We start from the raw sequence: 22,345 nt of genomic DNA, 5'->3' as shown, positions 1-22,345 counted from the left end.
ACGAAGTCGGTAGCATAGGATCGGGACGCCATCATGTCGTCTGTCAATTGACGGCCTCGGTACTTCCGACAGTACCTCGCCAGGAATATTTTCTTGAAGGAATGCTATGGAGCGGAGATACAGGCATTCCCTCAAGCTGCAAGAATCCCGTAGGCTGAGAGAGTGGTTGAAAAGCCCGCCAACGTCTCTCACGACGAGGACGAGCCGGATGACATTTAATTTGCAGGTAATGATTTATGAAACACAGGTTAGGTTAGTTTAGTAAAGGTTAGACGAATTTATCATCCTTTCATTTCTTCGACGTCGGCATCTATTACTACAAACATGGCGTACCATTCGTCCGACACGACTTCGTTAATTACGAAATCTGTTTTAGCATTTTTTTTCCGCTCACAAAATTGCATATTACGTTGATACATTATAATTTACAAAATAATTAATTTTCTATTGCTATATTGCGCCCATGGTCGAAACTAAAAAATTATCAATACCGGTATATACTGTACCCTAGGTAGTTTTTGCAGCTTGCATGATGGTAATGTAGACCTAAGCTTCAGAACACTTTACTTCACAGCTAATATCCACCGTACAAGTTCATTTATAACATACAAATTTGCCTCAGCCAACTTATCGTACACGACGTCGCAACTTCGGGAGATTTACGTTAAACGAATATTGGTCTGTCATAAAGCCCGTCGTAACTCCGCGTTGTCGTTAACAGAGTAGGTCGTTAAACGAGGAGTGGTTTATAGGTAGGTATCTATCGAATCTTATTTTTCATGTTTAAAGAGGCCTAAACACCATGAAACATGATCAATATTCATGATATTTGCCCATGTTCATAGCATCCTAGTTTGAATTTTTATGTTGGCTTTGTTGCTTCACTTTAGGTATGGTACAAATTCCGTTGCGGCCGTTCATAAACTCGTGTCAAACACCTGACTACAACACCCTCTTTCGGGAGTTATATTAACTAAACGTCACCTCGATGAGAGACGGTCCTATTTCACCACTGTCATTGCAGGTTCAAAGCTAAAACGAAACAGTTTGTAGTTTGTTTCGGTATTAAATAAAAAGTGGTAAAGACGAATTATTTCCTCAAGATATAAAATGAACATTTTCTGTAAAGATCCCGAAATTTTTCTGTATATTTTACTTTCAATAAACTTTTTTTTAGATCATATTTCCTACAAACTATTTAAGCTACAATTAATAAGGGACCAACGCACAACATGAGTCATATACCGGTACATGTAGTTCCGACTCAAGGCGATCGGGCATGCGCGTTATACGTCGGTGCGCGCTATCTGTGTACTGAGATAACGAAGTGCATGGGTGCGCATTATAACCCGATGCGCATTTTAAGCCAAAAAATACGGTACTAGTCTCTCTTGTCTGTATTTCTCATTTCTCTCCATATATATTTCCTCCTTTATTCTAGTTCAAGTAATATGTGGTCACTCTTCCCAATTGGTGTCTTGTATTCAATTTTATATACAGTTTCAGGTTCTGATGTAAAGAATAAATCCAGTCTTGATGATTCATTATTTCTATATCTGATGTTTTCCTTTGCCCATTGTGTCATTGTATATTCCATAGTCATGTCAAGTAATACATTTCCCCATAATTTCTCTCCACCTTTCACTGTCATCTCTTCCCAACAGATTTCTTTGCAGTTAAAATCCTCCATAGGTACCATGTAATCTCTTTTCAAGAACCATTTTTTGAGGATACATAGATCACCACATTCTCTTTTTCATGTCTTAATCTTCAACTCTTATCATGATTATTTCCACACTGTTCCCTCCATTTGTAACTTTCACATTTAAATTTTTCTTAGCCAAGAACATGACTCCTCCACCCTGTTTTTCCCCTGTATTTCTAAGGCAGTGATTATATAATTCATTTCCAACACTGTTAAGTAATAGTGGACACCTTAATTTTGTCTCTACAATTGCCATTATATCTGGTTTTGCTTCTGCCAAGTAATCATTAAGCTAATTTAATCCTGAAATTAAACCATTTATATTGTTATAAGCCACTCCTAATTTTCTGCATTCTCCATCTCTTTCTTTGCTCCTTTCGTTTCCTTTTCTTGAAGATACCATTTTCTCAGTCTCATGTTGTATCTTACAGGAAGGGGAGCTACACTCATGGTGTCCCATCTCTGTATCTCGCCACTTCTAATTTGCTCTTCAATTCTTGTATTGTTTTTGCACACACTATTGTTTCATCCAGTACAGGGGTTCCCAAAGTGGTCGATATCGACCCCCATGGGTCGAAAGGGGGTCATTAGATTGCTAGGGGGTCGATGAAACCAGCCAAGGGGTTGAAAGGGGGTCAGTAGATTGCTAGGGGCTCGAAAGGCAGTCTTTAAAATTAAATGGTTAGCATGAAATGATCCTGTTCTCTTCCCGTACTGAAAGAGTGAGAATAATCAACCAACCAATATCTAAACTTAAAGAAAAACCATGTCAATTCACTCTGAGTCGAAAATCCTCCCCATTCTGTGTATGTAGGGAGAATCTCACATACACACAACCAAGGTAAAACAAATACTATAAGGTACGTTAGCGGGGGGTGGGGAGGTGAGGGAGAGCCAGAAAACCTCTCCACTGCGCAGGTAGATGATGACGTCAACGGAAATATCGAGACCAGGGGTTCCGTGGGTCGAGAGCTGTCAGTCACTCACACACCAGTGTGTGGAGCGAAGCTCCATCTTCTGATTAAAGGGGTAGCTAAGGGAGACAAATAACATATAAAAATGCCAACATTTTGTATAGTGCAGAAGTGCAATGCCGTTAGACTGAAAGGTGATAAAAATATACATTTCTTTTCACTACCCAAAGATAAAGAACTTAGAAATGGATTGAATTATGTGGCACACACAATACTCGGTCATCTGGATACGTATGCAGCCATCATTTTGAAAGTAACTATTTATTAGCAACATTTCCTGAAATTTTCATTCAATTGCAAATAAACAAACTAAAGAATCCGGTTAAACCATAACTGAGCTTGGTGGAGATAAAGGTCTACATATAAAATCCACGCTTGACATGTCATCCCATCTAATTACTCGTCATATTAATATAATCCACCTAATGTGAAAGCATGGAAAATATTTTTTATAACTTTTCTGGCGGTCATATCTCAGATACTGATAATTTGAGGATAAGAAAGTGATACTGAGTAATTTCAGTATTGTGAACATCATATTGTAATTTTAAAGTCTACCATATATACAGATGGTTTTCTTTAAAGTTTACATTTTCTTTCACCTCTCACTCTCCCCCTCTGGATTTCCTATGACGTCACGGTGGAGGTGCGTGGAGGGGGGGGGTGCTCAACGTACCTTATAGTATTCGTTTTACCTTGGTGAGAGACGTTGGCGGGCCTTTCAACCACTCTCAGCTTGCGGGGTATACAAAGTTCTTGCAGTTTGAAGGAATGCATGTATCTCCGCTCCATAACATTGCATCAAGAAAATGTACCTGGCGAGGTACTGTCGGACAAAATACCCTGGACTTAATTTTAACAAATAATGAACACCAAATTAGCAGCGTAATAATGGGAGATAGTCTAGGCTCTAGTGATCATCAAGAAATAAGATTTAATGTTATTTGGGAAAAATTAAAAAGTACGAATGACATTCAAGTACCAGACTTCAGGAAAGCAAACTTTGACAATATAAAAACCTATTTGAAATTGAATACGAAATGCCATGCGGACATTTTGAACATTGTCGGGTCTCGGCGCGGGGCTGGGAGTCAGGTCAGGACTAAGAGCCAGGTCACGGAGGGTAATATGCATACCTTAGGTCAGGTCATTTGGGGGCGAGGGCCCAACAGTCAGGTCAGCGATTGGAAGAAATGTATAGCAATCTAACTTACCTAATTATTAATGCACAAAACACATTTATCCCACTAAAGTCAATACGGAAAAATAGTAATACTCCCAAATGGATGAGAGACAGATTGAAACATGAGATCGGAATGAAAAGAGGACTTTACGTAAAAATAAAAAACGGGGAATCACACCTTAGATCAAGATATAACGAAATGGCAAAGCTGGTTAAAAGGAATACACGTACGGCGAAACGTAATTATGAAATCAAGCAAAATCCAAACCAAAGGGTTTCTTCACCTCTATAGAACAAAAAATAAAGAATAGGACCAATTAAAAACGATGAAAATGTCATGATAGAATCAGAGAAAAAAATGAGTGAGGAGTTTAACAATTATTTTCTATCGGTGTTTACTAATGAGAGGTTAGATAAAGTACCTGACTGCGATCCGATTTACAGAGGGGATGAAGAAAGTAGTCTATCTAATATCAGCATTAGTAAAGAAGAAGTAGTCAAGCAGATTGAAAGACTTAAAGCTACAAAATCTCCGGGTCCAGACGAAATTTTTCCAAGAATGCTTAAGGAGTGTAAATTTGAAATCTGCGACCAGTTAACTGAAATATTCAATAAATCGGTAGACACTGGTTTTGTGCCAACTGCTTGGAGGCAGGCAAACGTTGTTCCTGTTTTTAAGAAGGGAGATAGATCGTCCATATGCAACTACAGGCCAATCAGTTTGACATCGGTTATAGGAAAAATGCTTGAATCAATAATAGTAAATAGACTCAGAGAACACATCGAAGGGCATAATTTAATTCGTGATTCACAGCATGGTTTCTCCAAGGGTAAGTCATGTGTGACTAATCTTCTATCCTTTTACACTAAAGTATATAAGGCGTCAGATAACAATGAAAATTACGATGTTATTTATCTTGACTTTAGCAAAGCGTTCGACAAGGTGCCACACCAGAGACTACTAAGTAAAATCAAAGCCCATGGCATAGGAGGAAAAGTGTTAGAGCTTGGATTAGTAACAGAAAACAGCGGGTCACCATGAATGGAATAAAATCTAGGTGGGGCAATGTTACTAGCGGGGTCCCCCAGGGCTTGGTTTTGGGTCCCTTGTTGTTCATTATGTACATAAACAACTTAGACGATGGGATAAATAGTGATGTTAGTAAGTTTGCGGACGACATTAAAATAGGACGCCTAATTGGGTCAGGAGACGACGCAGAGATTCTGCAGGATGATCTTAGTAAATTGTTAACATAGTCGGTGAAATGGCAAATGAACTTCAATATCTCTAAGTGTAGCGTGTTAAATGTAGGGCTACACAACCCCGAAAATAGATACAGCTTAGATAACACTTTCAGTACGGGAAGAGAACAGGATCATTTTATGCTAACCATTTAATTTTAAAGACTGCCTTTTGACCCCCCTAGCAATCTACTGACCCCCTATAAATAGCAAACATTATTAGAGCCAATACTGATCCTTGTGGAACTCCACTAATCACCTCTTCCCAAGTAGAACTCTTATCTCTGAGCAGTACTTTCATTTTGCAAGAAGTCCTCCATCCATTTCAGTAGTTTACATTGTATCCCTCCTATGGTTTCCAGTTTTCTTGATAGTTTTTTGTGTGGTACTTTGTTAAAAGCTTTTTATAGGTCTATGAAAGCACAATCGGCCCATCCATTCTTTTTCTGTATTATATCTAATAGTCTTGAGTAAAAGCATATCAAATTTGTGACTCATAATCTTCTCTGTCTAAATCTGAATTGTCTTGGATTTAGTATATTGTTCTTCTCCAGATGTTTTATCCATCTACTTTTTATAACTTTTTTTCACAAATTTTGGCTACCATGCTTGTAAAGGAAACTGGTCTGTAATTTATTGGGTCTTTCTTGTTTTCTTTTTTATGTATTGGTACAATATTGGCATTTTTCCAGTCTTCCAGTATTTTTTCTTCTTTAAGTGAGCAACTTATTACATTATATATTTTGTCTATTAGTTCTTTACATTCTTTTAGTATCCAGTTTGCGATTCCATCTGGGTCATGTGATTTCCTGACATCAAGGTTCATTATTTGGTCCATTATTTTATTTCATGTTACTATTATTTCCCTCATGGGGGGGAGGGATTTCACTTCTTGCCCTTCATCCTGATGTACAATTCCTCTAGTAAAAACTGACTTGGAGTGTTTGTTCATGACTTCAGCCAGTTCTGTTTCTTCTGCATATTCCATATTCCCTTGGCATAGTTTCACTATTTCCTGTTTGTTTTTAACTTACCATTTTATCTGTAGAATAGTTTTGGCTGGTCCTTACATTTTTCTATTATGTCATTTTCATGGAGTCTTTTATCCTCCCTGTGTATTTTTACATATTCATTCCTTTGAATGATATATATTTGCAACTTTCTAGGCACCTGGGTTGGATGGATGCCATGCAGAATGTCTGAAAAAAAGGAAGTACAGTTATGGTGGACTGGCTGGTGAGGTTATTTAATGTTTGTTTAAGAGAGGGTAGAGTGCCGGAGGACTGGAGGGCCTCTATAGTTCCACTTTACAAGGGAAAGGAGGACAATTGTGAATGTAGTAGTTTCAGAGGGATCAGCTTGTTAAGTGTAGTTGGGAAGGCTTATGGGAGGATCTTGATTGAGAGGATTAGGAGAGGAACAGAGGGAGTAATTGGTGAGGAACAGTGTGGGTTTAGGACTGATATGGGTTGTGTAGATCAGATTTTTGTGGTAAGACAGATATGTGAGAAAGCTATAGGAAAAGGTAAGGATATTTTTTGGGCTTTTATGGATCAGGAAAAGGCTTATGACATGGTAGATAGGAAGGCACTGTCGGGGTTGTGCAGATATATGGGATAGGAGGAAAGCTGTTAAAAGCAATGAAGAGTTTTTATGAGAGTAGTAGAGCTTGTGTTAGGGTTAGAAATGGAGAGAGTGAGTGGTTTGAGGTAAAGGTGGGACTTCATCAAGGATGTGTTATGTTGCCCTGGCTGTTTAATTTATACATGGATGGGGTAGTGTGGGAGGTGAATGCAAGTAGTGGATCAGGGATTGGAAATGGTTAAAGAAAATGGAGAAAAGTGGGAGATAAGCCAGCTGTTGTTTGTTGACGACACTGAGCTTGTAGCAGGATCGGAGGAGGGATTGAGGAAGTTAGTGACAGAGTTTGGGAAGGTGTGTGAAAGAAGGAATTTGAGGATAAATGTGGGTAAAAGTAAGGTGGTGGGATGTACAAGGGGAGAGAGTGGCAACAGACTGGAAGTGAGTATTAAGGGAGAGACTGGAGGAAGTGGATAGTTTTAGATACTTGGGTGCGAATGTGGCAGGAAAGGGAGTGGAGGTGGAGGTAGAATGTAGATGAAGAGAAGAGAGTAAATGCCTTGGTGGATTAAAAAGTGTAATGAGAAATAGACATTTGGGAATGGATGCTAAAAGGAGATTGTATGAAGGAGTGATTGTCCCAACAGCACTGTATGGGGCAGAAACATGAAACATAAGAGAGGAAGAGAGAAAGAGTTTGAATGTGTTTGAGATAAAATACCTGAAAAGAATGATAGGGGCTACTAGGCTAGATAGAATGAAAAATGAGGTGAGGAGAACAGGGGTGGAAAGGGAGTTGGGTGATAGGGTTGATGAAAGAGTATTGGGATGGTTTGGACACATGGAAAGAATGAGTGAAGATTAGTAAAAGAGGTGTGGAAGGCAGAGGTGGAAGGAGTGAACATGAAGGGGCGTCCTAGGATGAGATGGATGGATGAGGTAAAAGGGGATTTGGGAAAGAGGGGAATGTCTGTTGAGGAAGGATGGGAGAGGACAGAAGATATGGGCTGAATGGAGAAGGGTTGTGTATGGATGATGCTGATGAGGGGGAGTGGATGGGGGATGGGGGGTGAGGGAGTATGTATGAGAAATAAATTGTCGCAGCCCGAAAAGATTTCTCCCCGTCTTCTCCTTTTATGCATGAGGGGACGGAGGGGGGGGAGGGTTCACTGAATTAATGAAGCAGCCTTGCTGTGGATGTGCTGTGTCTTGCGACACTGCTTCTGACCCAGGGCAGTGGTCAAGATGCAGGGATGACCCGTCATCCACGAGGTGCCAAGATAAGAGGGAGGGTAGAGGGGAGTGGAGTATGTAGGGGATGGAATGGGTGGGAGTGGTTTCTATGCCTTTGTCTTTTGGCTACTTCCTGTGTAAGGGGGAAAAATCCTTTGGTATATTTATGTATTTCCCATCTTTTCTAAGCTTTATCTCTTCTATCTTTTACTTTGCTGCACCTTCTGTTAAACCAACACTTAATATACAACTTTTCCTGTTTTTACTTTGGGACATATTTATCCACTCCCTCGTTATAGATTTCCATCAGAATCATCCATTTTTCTTCCACATGTGATATTTCATTGTAGAATTTTTCCCAACTCAGTTTAAAAAAAAAAAACCTAAGTTTCTCAAAGTCTGTTTTACTATACTTCAGTCTTCCTTTTCTGTATTTCTCATTTCTCTCACTATATATTTCCTTCTTTAGTTCTAACTCAATATGTGATCACTCTTCCCAATTGATGCCTTGTATTCAATTTCATCCACAATTTCAGATTCTGATGTAAATACTAAATTTAGTCTCAACAGTTCTTCATTATTTCTAAATCCAGTGTTTTCTTTTACCCATTCTGTCATTGTATGTTCTGTAGTCATGTCAACAATACATTTCCCCATACATCCTCTCCATCTTTCACTGTCATCTCCTCCGAACAGATTTCTGTGCAGTTAAAATCGCCTATAAGTACCACGTTTCCTCTATCCCTCAGCATCTCTTTTGATGAAAGCCTTGTATCGTCTAACATTTTAGAATCATTTCTCTTCAAGACCCCATTTTTGGGGGCACATAAATCTCCACAAACTTTTTACTTTTCATGCCAATGTCTTCAATTGTTATTGTGATCACCTCCACCCTGTTCTCTCCATTTGTAACTTTCATCACATTTAAAAGTTTTTCTTAACCAAGAACATGACTCCACCCTGATTCTCCTCTCTATTTCTAAGCCAGTGATTATGTAATCCATGTCCAATACTGGTTAGAGTGGTCCCCTTAATTTTGTCTCCACAGTTCTCATTATGTCTGGTTTTTCTTCTGACAGGTAATCATTTAGTTCATTTAATCCTGAGATTAATCCATCTATATCAGTGTAAGCCACTTTTAATTTTCTGTTCTCCCCATCTTGTTCTCCGTTCTTTTCATTTCTTTTTCATGAATATACCATTTTTTCAGTCTCATGTCTAACACTCTCCAATAGAACTTTGGTTTCTTGGTTTCCATTTTTTTCTTGTTATTTTCTCTAGCTTCACTTCTTAATGTATTTTCTCTTTCTCTTTCCTCATTATTCATGTCTCTTTTTATCCATATACTTTTATAGTGTTCACTTCTTGATAACATTCCTGTTTTTGCTAGTATTTCTTCTGCTGCCATTTGTGACCTTAATTTGATCTTTAGGGTTGACTTTTCTTACTACATATTTTCCGATTCCATGCACTTCCTATATTTCCTTTTCTATTTTTTGCTCTTCATCTTGTACTACTTTTAAAACTTTTCTTTACAGTTCTTTCTTTTCTTTGTCTCTCAGGAACCAATTTAGGTTATGTTTTCCCTTTAGACCATATGCTTCTATACAATTCTTTTTGTCCACTGTATCTCTTACTAGATTTTCTTTTTCTGTAATTACTTGAATGACTGCATCTTTGGCATTCTCCTGCATTTGTTGATGAACAGTTTCTTTAAAAATTATCTTATCATTTTCTTGGTCATTCTTCCATTCTTTCCTAAGTAAATCATTCTTTCATCAATCAATCTAAGTAATTCATTCTTTCCTAAGTAAATCATCCTCTCCTGTATTTCTTCCAGTTTTCTCAGTCATTGCCTTTATTTGTTTATTTACCTCTTTCTTTATGGTCACACTATTAGTGGTATAATTGTTTTTCAACCTCTCATTTTCACATTTTATTTCATTGAGTTTTCTTTTTAATTAATGCACTTCCTTATTTATTTCAGTATTTGCTTTCTTTAAGTCACTCGTTTCCTTATTTCATGATTTGCTTCATTAGATTATTAGTCTCTTGCTTCTATGATTCCTTCATAAATCTCATCTCTTTATGTATATTATTTTACCAAAAAGTCTTTACTCATGCCCAAGAAATCCAGAAATAGGTCTTTCTTTGCCATCATCTTAAAAAAAAAAAAAAAAAAAAAATTGTACCTAAAGGGGATCTAAAGCTCATGTCTAAATTTTGTTTTACTATTGTGCTGGTAGGTGGCTCTGGGTTCATATTTATGTTTTACTTTGATGTTTTGCCACCAGGGAACTTCTGTGGCCTCTTTTCATTATCTTCCATTTATCTTCAATACTTATTATTTGCACTGTAATTAAACCATCACAGGCATCCACAAGAGTGGCTGAAAGTATCAGTCAGGGCCTTTATTGTAGTTGGGCCAAGATATCTTAGGTGAATTATTGAGATCTCAGCTGGACCCTCTGTATGGGAATTTTTTTTTTTTCTCTCCCTCTCCCAATGGAGGGTTGGCATTTATGTGTTATTTTATTTTACATATCTTGTTATTTTAGTATTTTATGGAGTTGTGGGTAACTTGTTTAGGAAAAGTTCTAATTGGCTGTTACATTTCTGTTTTGGTGATGGTTCCATGGCTCAGGAATTTTAAGCACTCATAAGGATAATAAGACTTAAATTTGTTACATTTCACAATAGTTTCGAATTCTCTCCATAAGTAATTGTTGCATTTATTTTTGTATTGTGTAAATTGGATCAAAATGATTTTGTCATTGCGCAGTCTTTCACATTTATCTGTTGTTATATATCATTATTAACCATGCCTTCTTTACTGAACAGATATATATCATACAATTGAATGGAAATGTTTAGTATTAAAAAGAATATAGAAAAATTACTGTAGGTACATAGGGGTTAATCAAGATTGTTTTAATTAATTTCTTTCTGAAGTGGTACCAATAATTTTAATAGAACCATCTAGGAGTAATATGGGTGGGAGTAGGTACTTGCCTTTTGACTTGGCTATTTACCTTATAAGGGGGAAAAAGTCCTTGTTATATAGATAGATAGAACAACACAATCCTTCTAGTACAGAAGGGATTAGAAAATTATAGTGAAATTAGTTTTCCTATATTTTTATTGATCCATATATTTTTAATTTTCAGTTCCGCAAATCTGCTCCAAATGGGAGCTGCAAGCTACATTATATCAAACGAAAGGGTAACTGTATAGATTTTCTTTTTGCATTATCTACAATCACTGCATGGAAGATTAGTTTGGGAAAGCTGTCACTCAAAATTGCTTTAATGGATGCATTTTACATTTCAGATTGTTCAGCAACTGAAAATGGAAGACGCTTTGCAATCCAAGATTTCCCATTTAGTCTGACAGTGTATCGATACAGCTCTTGGATGACAACCAGAACATCATTTAATCTTACTTTCCCAAACCCAGATTGGCTTTGTAAGTTAAAAGAAATTAACTATAATGTACTACGTTGCAAATTTTCTATTAAAAAGAAAGGAAGAAATCAATGACAGATTTGCACAACTTCATGGGGATATTGCCATACTTGAGCTTAGTCTAGCATATTATATGTGTATGTATATATATATATATATATATATATATATATATATATATATATATATATATATATATATATATATATATATATATATACATAAGTATACACATAGAGAAAAACAAAAGGGAAACAGAAAACAGGATGGAGGTAACAGAAAATTAAAAGTGTCTTTCACAAATATAGATGGCTTAATAACAGGCTTGAATGAACTGAATGATTACTTGAAGGAAAAAGAACTGCACATAATGGGAATTGTGGAGACAAAATTGAAAGGTCCTTTACCATCCAACAGTGTAGGACATGGCTCATATAATTATTGGATTAGAAACAGAGAAGTAAAACAAGGGGGTGGAGTTATGTCCCTGACTAAGAAGGATATAAATGTGAGGAATGTTACATATGGAAAGAATAGAGTGGAGATGATTATGATGGAAATAGAGGACAGGGACAAGAAGAGCAGGAAGTTTGTGGTAAATCATGTGCCTCCTAAAATGGATTCATGGGAAGAGAGAACACAAAAATATGTTGGAAGACACAAGGATAACACTAAATAAGATAATGGAAGATGGAGGAAGAATAGTAATAATGGGTGATTTTAGTTGTAAAGAAATCTGCTGGGAAGAGATAACAGTGAAAGGTGGAGACGATTTATGGGGAAATGTACTACTTGATATCATGGAACATACAATGACACAATAGATACAAGAGAATACTAGGTATAGAAACGAGGAAATTGAAAAAATTGACAAAAATTTATAAAGAAGGAGTGGAAAAGTATGTTCCAAGACAAAAACAAGAAAAAGGATATGTAAAATGTTGGTTCAAGAAAAGATGTAGGGAGTTAAAAGACAAAAGGGATAAAGCTTGGATAAAATGGAAGAAATACAAAAGACCTGAAAAATGGAAAATATATATTAGTTATTGAAATAAATATGTACAAGTGCACAGAGAAGAAAATAAAAAATACAAAAAGGATGTCATAGAAAAATGTGAAGATCAATCAAAACTATTTTATAGATTTGTAAACAACAAATTGAAAAACAAACAAAAATTAGTGAAACTACAACAAAGAGGAGTTGAATACACAGAGGAAATAGAAATTGCAGAAATTATGAACAAGCATTTTAAATCAATGTTTACTAGGGAGAACATACAACTTAGAGATGTTGAGTGGGAGGAGAAAGTCTCCCCTATGAAAGAGATAGAAGTAACAAGGAATGAAATAATGAATCACTTGAGTAATTTCAATGTTAGAAAATCACATGGACCAGATGAAATGGCAAACTGGATTTTGAGAGAATGCAGGAATGAACTAACAGACAAAATACATGTCTAATAAGCAATTCATTGAAAGAAGGAAAAGTTCCAGAAGATTGGAATAGAGAAATATAGTACCAATACATAAAGGGGGAAAAAGGGAAGACCCTACTAACTATAGACCAGTCTTTCTTACAAGTATGGTAGCTAAAATTTGTGAAAGAATGATCAAAATTAGATGTGTAAGGCATTTGGAAAAAAAACAATGTACTAAATCCAAGGCAATTTGGATTTATACAAGGAAGATCATGTATTTACCTAGTTGTATTTCACGGGAAGGGGAGCTATGCTCATGGTGTCCTGTCTTCATATCTCGTTTTATCTAGACTGTTTTTAAATTCATGTATCGTTTTTGCACACACCACATGCTCATCTAACTTGTTCCAAACGTCTATTACCCTGTGGGGAAAGCTGTTCTTTTTCAGGTCTTTTCTATAACTGTCTGTCTTGATTTTCTTTCCATGTCCTCTTGTATCTCTATTATCCTATTTTATTAGATCCTCTATCAATGGTTTCTATGCCTTTCATGATTCTGTAAATAGTTATCAAAACTCCTCTCTTTTTTGCTCTAGTGTCTGTAGCTCAAGTTTTGCTAGTCTCTCTTCATATGATAGCTTTGAGAGTGTTGGTGCCAATTTTGTAATTGCTCTTTGTATTCTTTCAAGTTTTCTTATACATTTTTTTGTACTTGGCGACCACATTGTTGCTGCATATTCCAATCTTGGTCTTATCAAAGTGATTAGTATTTTCTTCACCATTTCTTCATCCAAGTATGTAAATGCCACTTTGTTCTTATTGAATTTTAAGTTTCTCCAAAAATCTTATTCATATGTTTCTCAGGTGACATATTATTCATAATAATGACTCCCAGGTCCTTCTCATTTTCAACTTTTTTTATTCCTTCTTCTCCCAATTTATATGATCCTGTTATTCTGTTTTTGCTTTTTCCAAATTCCATTATACTACACTTTTTAGTATTGAACTCCATCTCCCACTTCCTACTCCATTCCCATACTTTATTGAGATCACTCTAGTGACTCACAATCTTTAATAGTTTTGCATCATCTGCAAAGAAGCTCATATAACTTTCAATTTCTTCATCCATATCATTAATATATATAGCAAACATTATTGGGGCCAAAACTGTTCCTTGTGGAACACCACTTATTACTTCATCCCAATTTGAGTGTTTGTCTCTTATCACTACTCTCATTTCTCTTTCTTGCAAAAAGTCTTCCATCCATTTAAGCAGTTTGCCCTGTATTCCTCCTTTGGTTTCTAATTTCTTAAGCAACTTCTTATGTGGTACTTTGTCAAAAGCTTTTTTTAGGTCTAGAAATGCACAATCAGCCCATCCATCTCTTTTTTGTATTATATCCATTAGCCTTGAATAGAAACTTATAAAATTGGTAACGCATGATTGTCCTTGTCTGAATCCAAATTGCCTTGGATTTAGCACGTTGTTGTTTTTTCTAAATACTGTACCCATCTACTTTTGACAATTCTTTCACAAATTTATGCTATTGTACTTGTTAGAGAGACTGGTCTATAGTTGGTAGGGTCTTCTTTATTTCCCCCTTTATATATAGGTACTATATTTGCTTTTTTCCAATCTTCTGGAACTTTTCCTTCTTTCAAGGAACTGTTTATTATGCTATGTATTTTGTCTGCCAGTTCATTCCTGCATTCTTTCAAGATCCAGTTTGCTATTTCATCTGGTCCATGCGATTTTTTGACATCAAGATTACTCAAGTGTTTCATTATTTCATTCTTTGTTACTTCTATCTCTTTCATAGGGGGGACTTTCTCTTTCCATTCGATCTCTTCAGGTTGTATGTTCTCCCTTGTAAATGCTGATTTAAAATGCTTGTTCATAATTTCTGCCATTTCTATTTCCTCTGTGTATTTAACTCCTCCTTGTCTTAATTTCTCTAAATCTTGTTTGTTTTTCAGTTTGTTGTTTACAAATCTGTAAAACAGTTTTGGTTGATCTTTACATTTTTCTATATCTTTTTCTTATTTTCTCTTTTCCTCTCTGCACACTTTTACATATTCATTTCTATAACAAGTATATATTTTCCATTTTTCTGGTCTTTTGTCTTTCTTCGATTTGGTCCAAGCTTTATCTCTTTTGTCTTTTAACTCCCTACAACTTTTGTTGAACCAACATTTTACATATTCTTTTTCTTGTTTTTGTCTTGGAACATACTTTTCCACTCCTTTATAATTTTTTGTCAAATTTTTCCATTTCCTCGTTTCTATACCTAGTATTCTCTTGTATCTATTGTGTCATTGTATGCTCTTTTTCTTGTTTTTCTCTTGAGACATACTTTTCCACTCCTTTTTTTATAAATTTTTGTCAAAATATTCCATTTCTCTTCCAATGTTGTGTCTTCTTTGTATATTCTTTCCCAGTTTTCTTTTTGAAAGAATTCTCTTATTTTATTTAATAATTTTTTTTTTTTTTCGTACATTCTTCCTTTTCTATATTGTTCATTTCTTTTCATGTATTTTTCCTCATTTAGTTCCAGTTCAATCAATATGTGGTCACTTTTACTTATTGGTGTCTTATATTCAATCTTTTCCACTATTTTAGGTTCAGATGTGATTATTAGGTGTAGTCTCGATGGTTCTTCATTTCTATACCTAGTGTTCTCTTGTATCCATTGTGTCATTATATGGTCAATAATCATCTTGAGTAGAACACTTCCCCATGAGTCGTCTCCACCCTTTACTGTCATCTCTTCCCAGCAGACTTCTTTGCAATTAAAGTCGCCCATCATAACTATTCTTTCTCCATCTTCCATTATCTTATTTAATGTTATCCTCGTGTCTTCTAACATACTTTTATGTTCACTCTCTTCCCATGAGGCTGTTTTTGGAGGCACATAATTGATCACAAACTTTCTGCTCTTCTTATCTCTGTCTTCCACTTCGATCATAATCATCTCTACTGTATTCTTTCCATATGTGACACACCTCACATTTATATCCTTCTTAGTCAGGAACATAACTCCACCCCCTTGTTTTGTCTCTCTGTTTCTAATCCAATAATTATATGCATCATGTCCTACACTGTTGGGTGGTAGTGGACCTTTTGAATTTGTTTCTACAATTCCCATTATGTCCGGTTCTTTTTCCTTCAGATAATCATTCAGCTCATTCAGTCCTGTTATTAATCCATCTATATTTGTGTAAGACACTCTTAATTTTCTGCTACTTCCATTGTATTTTCTGTTTCCCTTTGTTTTTCTCTGGTATGGCCCATCTCCTCACTTTCATATTCACTACTCTCCAGTAGAATTTCTCTTTTTCTGACTCTGTTCTGTACTTGTTTTTTTTCCTTAGCTCTTGTCGTTTAATTTTTTTCCTCCTCTCTTTCCTCTTTATTCATTTCTCTTTTTATCCATACCTTTTTATATTGTTCACTTGCTGCTAGTTTCCCTGTTTTTGCTAAGATATTCTCTGCTGTCGTTTGTGACCTGAATTTAATCTTAATTGGTCTGGTCTTATCTGTACTATATTTTCCGAGTCTATACATCTCTTCAATTTGTTTCATGATTTCAGGTTCTAGTAGACTGCTTACTTTTTCTTTTTCCTTTTTGATTTTTGTGGTTCTATTTAGATTATACTTCTCTTCCATTCCTAATATAATTATACATTTCTTTTTATCTGCTAAGTCTCTTACTATATTCTCCTTCTGTCTCATCACTTTAATAACTGAGTCTTCAGTTTGTTCTTTCATTTGCTGTTTTATTATGTCAGTAAATGCAACTGTCGGTCCTCGACCGTTTACACTTCTATTAGTCTCGTAATTCCACTTGTCACAAGGCCCCTTGCCTTCGTTACGTCAGTTTCACTAATGTCAAGTTCATCTTATTCACTGTTGCCCCCTCTTTTGTCACCACTGATTCTTTTCTCTTTGCTGTCTTGTCCTCCTTTCAGTAATTTTCTAGTTAAATGTGTAAGTTCAATCGTTTCTTAGAAAGTAGGCCCCATGCCTAGTTCTCATGAGTTTTTGGGTGAAAATAAAAAGGGGTGTCAATTTCTTGCTTGTTGATTTAACGGAATACACTCAGAGAGTTCCCCCTCGAGGTTCTCTCCAATACGTCAGACCACCTTCGTTCAGACGTCACTTTTTATTCGTCCAATAGTCTTTTACTTCTCAAAACAAGTGCCACACCTTAAGGGCGTGCCTTTTTCCCTTCGGCCAATAATATTTCTTTTTATACCCATTTACCTCCAATCCGAGAGGCTGTTACAGTCCTTCCAGTAACATTGCCAAGCATGATGTCATCGCGTAAGTGGTCTGTCGCTCACAGAGCATTTTGATTACATCAGCAATTCTTACAACAGTCGGCCGTGTTTACACAGACAGAACAGTGACTCCAGTCTTGTTTATAAAACAATCGATGCCGACCTAACGCGAGTCTGACTCAGCTATTGTCGCTTGTCGGTGACTAAACAATCCTCGACTCAGCTTTTCAATACACCAGTGTTTCATAACCTTATTAGCATTCGTTCTCCCACCTACGTCTTCATCTACTGAATTATCTACCTTCATCTACCGGCCTCTTACAGGAACTTTACTGTTCTCTTGGATTTTTTTCCTACCCTGTGCTTCTTTTGCTATGGACTCTTTATTCTCTTTATTATTCCTCTTTAATTCCTCATTCTCATCTTTTACCTCTTTTAACTATCTTTTTAATTCTTCTATTTCTTTAGTTAGGTTTTTGTTCACCTTCTCTAGTTCTTCTAATTTTTCAACTCTCTGCGCAATCTTTTTTATTTTACCAAACCTACTCTCCCAATGTTCGGTCATTTTCTCAAGTTTTTCCTCTAGTCTTGCTAATCGGGGGAGGTTGGTATCCCCCCCCCTCATTAAATCCCTGGAAATTATTATCTTCATCTTCCATTGTGCTGCTCTTATCTATATTTCTAATCTTTACATTTTTGTTGATCCCTTCTCTCGAAAATCGTCGGTCCTACGCTTGTTTACAAGACGCCTGGCCTCTTGGACCAAGTCCTCCCCTTCCTCATTTCCTTCCATTTCCCTCAGTAATCCCTCCTCCTTTTTCCTCACCTTCCCACTACACCACGAGCTTTCCCCTTCCCTGTAAATACAATGAAGTACTTCCTTGACGATGAGATCCACGAAAATTTCACTTTTTCTTCGGAACTCCAATGTTCGCCGTCCATCCGACGAATGTGTGTGTGTGTGTGTGTGTATAATCCATGTAACCAAATATAAAGGAATAGATAAATACAAAAATAGAAGAGACAAAATATTCCAATAGAATAAATCAACAAACACATAGAAAGGAGAAGCATTGTATAAATGTCAATAAGTAAATTGAAGAGACAAAATCCACCAGCTATTGTAGCACATTGCCCACCTGAAAAGCAAAAATATGGGACATGGTCTGGAGACAAGGAAAAAGACAATTATCAAGCCCAGAAATGATACCATCATGAGGAACAGTGGGGGAAATGTCAAAGTGCTGCACCACCTATAGGAGGGACAACACTTCACTTATATTGATGAGTCCAGTGTTTACTTCCTTACAATGGTTCCTGGACTTCAGCTCTTTATGAATATAACTTTTAATTTTCATTTAATTTTATCAATCACTTGTAACCTCAAGTCTTATAGACAGGAACCGTATGACTCCATGTCAGGCACCATTGGTATTTTGGCCCTTCATCTCCAGTTAGGAGGTGTAGCCCTGAGGTCTTGTCACTCAGTCTCTGGACCCATCACTTGGTCTCTCTCAATTTGAGCTATATATCTTACATTTTTTCACACATGGGGAGCTGACTACCAGTGACTGATCTCTCCCTTCAACTTTGAGCTGATGACATAGAAACAGTTCCACACCGATGCACATAAATTTAAGTAAAATACTAAAATTTCAAGATCTTTATGTATACAAGTCTTGCTCTGTAGTCTTCCTTGCCTATAACCACTTTATTCCCTCTCCACCCTTCTTTAGTTATGTAACAACAGGCTTCTCAGTAATTTTTGTACTTTTTCTTTAATACTTTCCTTCTATTCATATACAGTAAACAGTTTCCTTTGGTCTTTTGAACTCCTCTTTTGCACCTTTTGAAATTTTATTGCAACCATTCTTTTATGGACTTCCATTCTTTATGCAACATCTCATGATTTCATCCATTCATGTAAATAATTTGTTATTTTTTTACTTATTTATTTATTTATTATTTTACAGTCTTTTCAATGACATTGTATTTCATTGTTCTCCTGTTCTAGTCTTGCATTACTTCTAACCATAGTGCTGTCATTTGTGAGATTTTTATAATATTCTATCTGTACCCATCAGCTGAACCTCTTGTATCTCTAAATTTTTCTCTACAATTTTCTGTAGATATGAATGATACATCTATGAAATTTTTACAATGTATATTTGTATATGATATGTATTAATTTTTTTGTCCGGGTTTCAGATGTGGATTTTCAATATCGCCGTCAGAAAGCTTATATCACCAAAAGTAATAGAAAGGACATTTGCCGGCGCTTTGAAGTGACGTCAAAGGCAGTTGTCAGCTTGGAAACTCTCTTTTGGGATTGTCTCTTATTTAACGATATTAACTACCAAAATGATATTTATGATCTTCTCATAAAGGATTCCAATGGATATGGAGGGAAATACATCTTTAGAATACCAGATGTTAATCGAATTGGTATGTCAAAGCCAAAATTATGTGCCATGCCAAATTTCCTTTTTGTTTAATCATGATTTGGTGCCTGCAAAATTAGATACTTTTTTTTTTTTTTTTTTTTTTTTTTTTTTCTAGAGAGGTTGCATCTACTGTATATACTGGTGTATAAGCTGTTTCATGTATAGTGTACCCCCCTTTTTTTTTTAAGCTCGTGTATGATGTGACCCCAGCTTTTGAACATTGCTGTAGGCCTACAGTAGACAAGTATTACAGTGCTGGACATCATTCTAGAATATTTTATAGCAAATAGATGGTCTTCATTTTTTGTACAAAGATACCCTAATATGGTTAGAAAAACTTCTTGAAACATCTGATACAAGTGAAGATTTAGATACCTTCCTTTTGCTTGTGTTAATGGCTGACTACAGTTGTTCCTTTACCCTGGGCCTGTCTCCTACATGACCTAAGTTTCTTACCTTTTGTTGCTACCAGAAATGTAAAACCTCATCCAATATGTATTCTATTTTAAATCAACATATACCTTATGTAAATGAAGAATTAACTGTAGATTTTCACTATCTCACATTTGCGTGCATCTTCGTTCACAAATGTTTACATTGCTGAGTTTACATCTCCTTTCCAATGACAACCGTTTTGTCAGGATTAGTGGCACATATATGCCTTAGCTATGCAGTGAAGAATATAATAAACCAAAATAAATATAAATAAACAGAGTAAGACATAATAAGGAATACAACTGAAATTATTATACTTTATAGGTATGTATCAGACAAAAGGGGTGTCTTTGGAAAACCAATACCTCAACAATGTAAACATGTGTGAACAAAGGTGCCCACAGATTGGAGAGAAAACAAAAAGCATTGTCAAGTCTTCATTTATTTATAGTTTTTATAGATTATAAGTGGTATACATGGTGAATGAAATCCTGATAGTTGTGTATCAATAGAACAGAAGGATGTAGGCTATGGAAGGCAGGTTAAAGGAGCTTACTGGTACTGTTAAGGTTAGTCAAAGGTATCGTGAGACTGTATGTCTACCAGATAAGTTATGGTCACCAAAAATGCATGAATTTTAACACATTCAAAAACATTGCCTGTGTATGGTGTGATCCCCTATTTTTTTAGTAAAACATTGATCAGAAAAACTGACACTATACATGAATATATATGGTATATATGCTTTGAGTACTTGCATTTCTTTTTAAATTTATGTTTTTAAATTTATTGTTTATGTTCTCTTGCATTTAGACAAGGTCATTGATGAATTACATAAATACATACACCAAGGGCTTTTTCCCCCTTACCAGGAAGGTAACCAAAGTCAAAAGGCACAATTCCATTCCCACCCATTTCATCCCCACCTATTCCATTCCCATCTACCACCCCTCCCTCCCTCTCATCTTGGCTCACCCCTTTATCTCACCCATCACCATGGGTCAGAAGCACTGCAGCAAGACACAGCTCATCCACAGCAAGGCTGATTTGTTTAATTGGTGACCCACCCCTCTCTGTCCCCTCATGTAGAAACATTGAAGATGGAGAGAATTCCTTTGGGCTGCATCAAAATATCATTCACTCATAACCACTCCCTAACCCCACCTCTCATCCCCCACCCACTCCCTTCCATGCATCACAGTATAATCTATACACAGCCATTCTCCACTCACTCCTATCTTCTGCCTTCTCCCTTCCTTCCTCAATAGACATCCACCTCTTGCTCAGTGCCCCTTCCACCCCTTCCATCCATCTCATCTTCAATTGCCCCCTCATGTTCAGTTCATCCACCTCTGCCTTCCACACTTTCTTCACTCATTCTTTTCATGTGGCCAAACCATCCCAGTACTCTTTCATCAACCCTATCTCCCAGCTCCTTTTCCGCTCCCACTCTCCTCCTCACCTCCTTGTCTCTCACTCTATCCAACCTCTTACCATGCTTCTCAGACATTTCATCTCAAACACATTTAAACTTTTCCTCTCTTCCTCTCTTATGTTTCCTGTCTCAGCCCCATACAGTACTGTTGGCACAATCACCCCTGCATACAATCTTCTCTTTGCATCCATTCTCAAATGTCTATTTCTCATTACACTTTTTAACCCACAAGGCACTTACTTGCTTACTTGTTGAATTATTTATTGTAAATATAATAGATATGACTGACATTTAAGAATTGAGTTGATATATTTTAATAATTGATTAATGGCATATGCAGACTTTTTTTAACTGACATTGGAAGACCGAGTTAGCAAATTTGATTAATGGCATAAATAATGATTCCTGTTTATATTGAATTATTTATGACTTGATTGCAGGTAATAATACCAGGTTGGAGAACTGGGAAGTTTTTCAGTTTTTGCATTGGAGTTATATTTACCAAACCCATTGGATCCCTGTCACCTTCCAGTTTGCTCCATTTAATGACCTCAAATACAATGTCACGCTTGTTAAGTGCCATGATGACATACAGGGTAATTGTACAAAGAGTCAACCCCTTCAGCACAAATTGGTTACAGGGCCACCCAAGTAAGTATTACAGATAGGTGAATATGTTATTACTATGTATGTGTACTTGTTTATTCTATATTCTAATTTAATCTTTCACTCAAATTTATTTCATCACTTTACTTCTTTTTTTTTTTTTTGTCTTTGTTGCTGTTCTTTGCTGCTATATTGTTATTATTGTCAAGACGTCTGTATATGAAGGAACATTGAGTTGGTAGATCACTCATAAAGAGGTTGAACATTGTGAAAGTATTGCACCTTAAGGGCACTGTATAGTTATTTGTACTAGAGATTTGGTTGTTTTGGGTTACTCTGCATTG

At 36.2% G+C, this 22,345-nt stretch overlaps 1 protein-coding gene across 4 annotated transcripts in view; it reads left to right on the top strand.

Annotated features, from left to right (window-relative positions):
- Positions 1–22,345, top strand: part of LOC143038010 (uncharacterized) — a 76,391-nt gene that overhangs the window by 3,178 nt on the left and 50,868 nt on the right. For 2 of the 4 annotated variants that reach the window (XM_076206840.1, XM_076206839.1), the window contains exons 2-5: positions 11,086–11,140; positions 11,249–11,383; positions 19,290–19,526; positions 21,836–22,046. In XM_076206840.1, coding sequence (XP_076062955.1) covers positions 11,086–11,140; positions 11,249–11,383; positions 19,290–19,526; positions 21,836–22,046 — 638 coding nt within the window. Of the gene's footprint in view, positions 1–6,253; positions 6,341–10,168; positions 10,358–11,085; positions 11,141–11,248; positions 11,384–19,289; positions 19,527–21,835; positions 22,047–22,345 lie in introns of those variants that run through there. The other 2 variants (XM_076206841.1, XM_076206842.1) reach the window with 2 other exon arrangements.

The sequence above is a fragment of the Oratosquilla oratoria genome, chromosome 23 (genome assembly GCF_046742065.1).
Source record: "Oratosquilla oratoria isolate Oo_2021 chromosome 23, ASM4674206v1, whole genome shotgun sequence".
NCBI lineage: Eukaryota > Metazoa > Arthropoda > Malacostraca > Stomatopoda > Squillidae > Oratosquilla > Oratosquilla oratoria.
The sequence above is the reverse complement of the archived record's forward strand: the minus strand, read 5'-3'. Positions and strand labels throughout refer to the sequence as shown.